General features: G+C 54.6%; 1 protein-coding gene across 2 annotated transcripts in view; it reads left to right on the plus strand.

The window, feature by feature from the left end:
• The window catches only part of DDX51 (DEAD (Asp-Glu-Ala-Asp) box polypeptide 51), a 5,467-nt gene extending 4,151 nt beyond the window's left edge, over window positions 1–1,316 (plus strand). For both annotated transcript variants that reach the window (XM_011961072.1, XM_011961067.1), the window contains exons 12-15: window positions 187–288; window positions 443–506; window positions 597–731; window positions 1,027–1,316. In XM_011961072.1, the coding sequence (XP_011816462.1) occupies window positions 187–288; window positions 443–506; window positions 597–731; window positions 1,027–1,053 (328 nt within the window). In that variant the 3' untranslated portion in view covers window positions 1,054–1,316. The remainder of the gene's footprint in view (window positions 1–186; window positions 289–442; window positions 507–596; window positions 732–1,026) is intronic.
• Window positions 1,317–6,592: the final 5,276 nt, after the last annotated feature.

Consider the following 6,592-nt stretch of genomic DNA (forward strand, 5'->3'; position numbering starts at 1 on the left):
GGGGGGGCGCCACTCCAGGGTCAGCCTGGGGCTCTCTATAGGGTGCGTTCTTCTGCACATCGGCTTCCTGTGCCTGGACCCATGGCAGCCAGTTCCCAGAAAGGCCTGAGCTGCCCCCACAGGGCCGGTGCTGCCACGGCCCCTGCTCCTGGCACAGCAGGCCCACAATGCTGTGTGTCCCCGCAGGCTCATCAGCACGGATGCCACTGCCCGAGGCATCGATGTGCAGGGTGTGGAGCTGGTGGTGAACTATGACGCCCCCCAGTACCTGAGAACCTACGTGCACCGGTGAGTGCTGGCGCAGCTGCCACTGTGAGCTCCTGGGCGTTGTATGTGGGACCATCCTGCCTGGCGTGGGTGGGGTTGGTGTGGAGAGAAGCCGTCGTTCCGTCAGACCCCTGAAGGCTCGGGCCAGTCTGGAGATAGCCGCGTTTGATTCCAGGGTTGGGAGGACGGCCCGTGCTGGGAAAACTGGACAGGCCTTCACGCTGCTCCTGAAAGTGCAGGTGAGGCTGCGAGGGTCTTGGGAGTTTCTGCTGCCTGAGGGTGACAAGGGGCTGGCCCAAGAACCCCCTTCCACCATGACTTCCCTCCAGGAGAGGAGATTCCTCCAGATGCTGACTGAAGCTGGGGCGCCTGAGTTGCAGCGGCACGAGCTCTCCAGCAAGCTGCTGCAGCCCCTGGTTCCTCGGTACGAGGAGGCCCTGTCCCAGCTGGAGGAGTCCATCAAGGTAAGGGCCAGTGTCTGGCACGAAACCCTCTGAGGGTTTCTCCACACGTGGAGAAAAGAGGAAACGAGGAAAGAGGGTCATACAAGTTGTCCTTGAGCTTCTGGCCCAAGGACAGGGAGCCCTTGGGCGTCAGTGGTGGGAATGCATGGCCCCAGGGAGGGCTGTCAGCAGAGCCAGGGCTGGGCTTCTGCTGCACGGGGCTTCCAGTCCTCGGCGTTCCGGGGCAGAGCCCAGGGTCCCGCAGACAATGAGGGGAAGGAGTGTGTGGTGCTGAGCCGTCCTCTTTCCTCCACAGGAAGAGCACAAGCAGAAGGCGGCCTAGGCCGGGGCTCGGAGGGCCGGAGGGACTGCACGCTCACCACCCTGACCCTCCTTCCAGAGCTGATCACTGATGCTCTGTGTGAGAAAAGGAGTCCCCCAGTGGACACAGCCTTCCTCTCCGAGCACGTGGTCTCTGTACCAGGCAGCCTGGGTGTCAAAGCTCAAGCACACGCCCAGACTGGAGACTTTAGGGCCTGTCACTTTCATGGCGTGAAGGTCAGGACGGCTGCTGGCAATGAAGCCTCAGTAAAACTATGAAAAGTACTCCCAGACAGACACAGTGGCACCTGTCGTGATTTTGGCTGAGAGTTGTGGGGATTAACCTTGAGCTAATGTTAAAAATGAAGCTCTCGGCCGGGCATGGTGGCTCATGCCTGTAATCCCAGCACTTTGGGAGGCTGAGGTGGGCAGATCACAAGGTCAGGAGATCGAGACCAGCCTGACCAACATGGTGAAACCCCGTCTCTACTAAAATTACAAAATTTAGCCAGGTGTAATGGCGGCACCTGTAGTCCCAGCTACCCGGGAGGCTGAGGCAGGAGAATGGTGGGAACCCGGGAGGCGGAGCTTGCAGTGAGCTGAGATCGCCCCACTGCACTCCAGTTTGGGTGACAGAGCGAGACTCCGTCTCAAAAAAAACAAAACAAAAACAAAAAACGAAGCTCTCTGCCGGGCGTGGTGGCTCACACCTGTAATTCCAGCACTTTGAGAGGCCAAGATGGGTGGATCATCTGAGGTCAGGAGTTCAGACCAGCCTGATCAACATGGGAAAACCCCATTTCTTCTATTTGTCTTGTATTTTGTAAAAATACAAAATTAGCTGGGTGTGGTGGCGGGTGCCTATAATCCCAGCTACTTGGACAGCTGAGGCAGGAGAATGGCTTGAACCTGGGAGGTGGAGGTTGTGGTGAGCTGAGATTATGCCATTGCACTCCAGCCTGAGCAACAAGAGCGAAACTCTGTCTCAAAATAAATAAGTAAATAAAAATTAGCTCTCAGAGCAACACAAACGTGTTGACCATCTTCCCTCTGAAAGGTCGCTCCAGAGTCCCACGCTGACACGTGAGGGACCCACGTGGGCTGTCCTGCTTTTGGAACAAATGCTGAGAAATGAGGGTAAACCCTTCCCCAGGCCTGTGTCAGGCAGAGTTGCTTGCATTGTCACAGACCAAAGAAGTCAGCTGTGCAGTTCACAACATTTTACTTTGTAACCAGTCCCCCGCCTGGGTGTAAAGTGAACTCACAATATGAAACTTTTCACTGTGAACGTGGAAAACGCCTTGGAAACACCGACCACTGTCTGTAAAGAGGCTCTGTTTTGAAAGTCTTGTATGATAATATTCAAAGAAATAGGAGTGAACTGTGGTTCTTTCTCTGCCTGGAGATACCTGCTTCAGTAGAATGACAGTGGAAACATTCCTGAGACTGAGGCTCACCTCGAGTTACATTCGCTTGTCCCCCAGCCACAGGCCAAGGTGACGCATGAGAAGTCAAACCCCACGAGCAGGATGGAGGCTCATGGGGACGCACTCAGACCAGAAACCCCACCAGACATGAGCACGTGCATCGTCGGGGTATAAACGCAACATTCCCACACAAGGCAAGCTTCAGTGCAGGCTGCACGAGGCACCCTTGTGCATGCTGGACGTGGGGCCTTGGCTACAGAGCTACCCTCCCGGTGTCTGCTGTGGTCATCCAACGAGAGGCTTCTCCCGGGGTCCAGGTTTCTGGGCCAGTCCTACTCCTGGGAGCTTCCCCGTGTAGAAACTAAGCAACAGCAGCCCTGGACGTCCCACCTCAGTCCAACAGCAAAGGGGATGAGAATGGGGGCGCCCTCCTCGACTGCAGCATGTGCTGAATCCCCTTGGTTGGGGCGCACGTCAAGGAAGCCGCCCTGCTGAGCTCTTGGGTGACTCCCACCCCCCGCCCCATGCCTGCCCCTGCCTCTGCTGGGGGCCCGGAACCTCCCAGTGGAGGCTGCATCTGGGCTTTGGCTGCTGACTTGGCCTTGCAGCGTCCAGAGCTGCCCAGGGTTCCGTGCCCCCAGCACAGGCATCTGTGAGCCAACCATGGTGACACACTGCTGTAGTAACTTGTGCTGTGTCTGCTGGAAGTACGTGCCCCTGCTGCTGGCCACTGTGGTCTGACACGTCACCAGCGGCTGTGCTGAACCTGTGTGTTAAAGGGTGTGATGAACAGATGGATCTGTGTTTAACAGAGAATTTGACACTGCTGTTATTTTCCTGAGGTGGACTGGACCTCAGAGGTGGTCAAAGCAGCGAAATGGGAAATGCTGCTTCTGCAGAGCCTGGAATCAGCTAATTCCCAGCACGTTGGTTTTCTCTCATTTATTAGAAAGCAACATACCCAGAATTATCAAAATGCCGCTTATGATATATAAATAGCCGCCACTGATGTGGTCTGGTTTTTGGTCAAGGAAGACAGTGAGAACTGACTTCTGCTGACCCCACAGTGAAGCAGCCTTGGCTGGTGACATCAGCAAAGCACCAGCCACTGAAGGTCTGTGGACACTTAGGGCAGATAAGAACAAGCCCAAAACAGGCCCCTGGTGTTTGAGGTACAACCCTGCCCTGCCCTCCCCGGGCTCAGCCTGATGGAAGCTCTCTTCGGGGCACTGCCAGGCACAGTGGCCACCAGCCACTGAGACACATTCCACGCCACTCACCAGCCACGGAGATGCATTCCAAGCCACTCGCCAGCCACGGAGACATTTCATGCCACTCGCCAGCCACGGAGACACATTCCATGCCACTCCTCAGGGAGATGCAGCTCAACCACAGTGAGATCCACCTCACACCCACAAGGATGGTCAAGAAGGTAGGCGTGGGTGGAGATGCAAAAAACCAGAACCTTCTGTTAAAACAGGGACCCTAAGACTGACAGAACAGAGTCTGCATGGCAATCAGATGCCAAATTACAAACAGGACCTAAGGCTGGGCTGTGTGAGGTTCAAGTCATACACCCACACTTACAGAATAGACCATGTTCTGGGGCCGCAGGATGTTTCTCTCTAGCAGCTAAGCAAGCTCTGGCCTCGAGACGAGCAGTGTTGAAGCAACTGCAGCTCACCCGGCTCACACACGCGGACTCGCTGACCCCTGCTCCACCAGCCACGACTACGGCCTGACTGGGCTCACACACGCGGACTCGCTGACCCCTGCTCCACCAGCCACGACTACGGCCTGACTGGACTCAACGCTGACAGCGGTAACTTTCTCCTGATCAGAGAGCACTGAAGTATGCATGGCCCTGGCGGGTGTAGAGGCTGCGCACAGAGTGCCTTCCTGTCCCCACTTCAGCTTTTCGCATGCACGGTCTAATTATTCATAATGCATTCGAATGTGATGCCTCCACCCCAAGGTGAAGATGGGACCCACATAACATGCGTGTTTGCCTGTTACACACGTCCATGTTCCCCTTTTGTGAATATTCATACCTGTTCTGTGACCTGTTGAACACGTGCGCCTGGCCAAGCTGTTGGACACACACCCGTCACAGCCTCCTCGCTTCGAAAGTGCCTGCTTGTGTCTCTGCCGGAGGCTCCACTTCCCAGCCTGGCAGGACAGCCACCCTGCAGGGTGCAACCCTTTCTAAGAAACAGCTCGGTCCACCTGTGTTGAAGCTGGTTTCAAAAAAAGAGAGAGCTCTCCTCCCCAGATTTGTGAACCTTGTGATTGTTCAGTGGACACCTCACGTGTTGCCGGTGGGAAGGTCACATGTGGAGACAGCTGGGCAAAGCCTTGGGACGTTAAATGCAGAGTCACTTATGACCCAGCACTTCCCTCCTATACACCTTGCACACCGCAGATCAGTGAAACCTACGTCCACACAGAAACGTGTACGCAAATCTCTCCGCAGCACTGTTCACAGTAGCCAAAAACTAAAAACTAACCACATGTCCATCAGCTGATGAATGGATAATAAAACGTGGGAAATCCACACCAGGAGAGAAAAAGGAGTGAGGCACCAGCACAGGCACCACGTGGATGAACGCAAAACCCAACGCTAAGTGAAGGAAGGCTCCGGAACCCGATGCTAAATGAAGGAAGGCTCCAGCTGCAGGGAGTGTCCCAGGCACAGCCAGAGATTAAAGGGCGCCAGGGCCGGGAGTGGGGGCTGGGGCTGGGGACACGGTGGCCAGGAGTGGGTGGGGTTTGTTTTGGGCATGATGAGAATGTTCTTAGATTGTATGTGGCGATGGCTGCTCACCTCTATAAACCTTTTACTAAAAACCATGGACTGGGTGGATACGGTGTGTGAATTCTCTTCAGTCCAGCACTTTGTTTGAAAAAGGTGGACAATGCCAACATCACTAACCACCAGGGAGACGCAGGCCACGGCCGTGCCCGGCTCACCGGAGTTGTGAGGATGGAAACACCAGCCTGCCTCCCTCAATTCACACCTCAGCGTGGATGCAAAGAATGTCTGGGACGGGGACTGGCAGCTGATTAGAGACGCAACTGCTGAACCTGTGGACTGTGTTCAAACAAATGCCAGCAGAATGCAAAGGCAACTGTTACAGGAGGCAGAAAGAAATGATTTAGGTAGGGTAAAGCCAGTCTCTGGCAGAAAACTTGCCTTTTAACAAAAAGCAGCTCAAAAATAGCTCCCTTTCTAACCTCTGAGTTCAAAATCACTTCTCCTCTTAACAACAAGCAGGCTGAAAGAGCAGACAGTAAGTCACAGATGAGACAGCTTGGGCCCAGAAGGAGTCAGCGGGGAGTCTCCTGGGTAATCGCCAAACTTCACACTTACACAACAGGCCCCAGTAAAACAGTGGACCCTAATAAGCACATTCCTTTCCCTTTAGGCACACTAAGATAGGGTAACTAAAAGCACACTGTCCGGGGTGCTGTAGCCCCAAGATGATGTCTGGGAACAGACCCAGAGACCTCCCAGAAAAGTGTCACAGAGCAACACAGACTAAGAGTCTGATGGGAACTCTTTTTACAGATAGCACACCTGGTCCCAGCTAAATCCTTGGGCCCTGGAAGGACAGGACATCTGTCCTCCAGCCCCTCATCACTAGCCCATTTATGAAAACCTTGACAGGCCGGGCGCGGGGGCTCACGCCTATAATCCCAGCACTTTGGGAGGTTGAGTCGGGCAGATCACAAGGTCTGGAGATCAAGACCATCCTGGCCAACATGGTGAAACCCCACCTCTACTAAAAATACAAAACTTAGCTAAGTGTGGTGGCGTGTACCTCAGGAGGCTGAGGCAGGAGAATCGCTTGAACCCGGGAGGTGGAGGTTGCAGTGGGCCGAGATCGTGCCACAGCACTCCAGCCTGGGCGACAGGAAAATCCAAACAAACAAAAAAGCCTTGACATCTTTACTACAACTTGGCAACCCACTCAGTTCCCTGCTGTGACGGAGAGCTGTTCTTTCCTTTTGCTTATTAAACTTCTGCTCCAAACTCACTCGTGTGTGTGTGTCTGCGTGTATGTGTGCGCGTGTGTGTGTGTCTGCGTGTATGTGTGCGCGTGTGTATGTGTGTCTGCGTGTGTGTGTGCGTGT

This window comes from Colobus angolensis, unplaced genomic scaffold (genome assembly GCF_000951035.1).
Source record: "Colobus angolensis palliatus isolate OR3802 unplaced genomic scaffold, Cang.pa_1.0 Scaffold115, whole genome shotgun sequence".
Lineage (NCBI taxonomy): Eukaryota > Metazoa > Chordata > Mammalia > Primates > Cercopithecidae > Colobus > Colobus angolensis.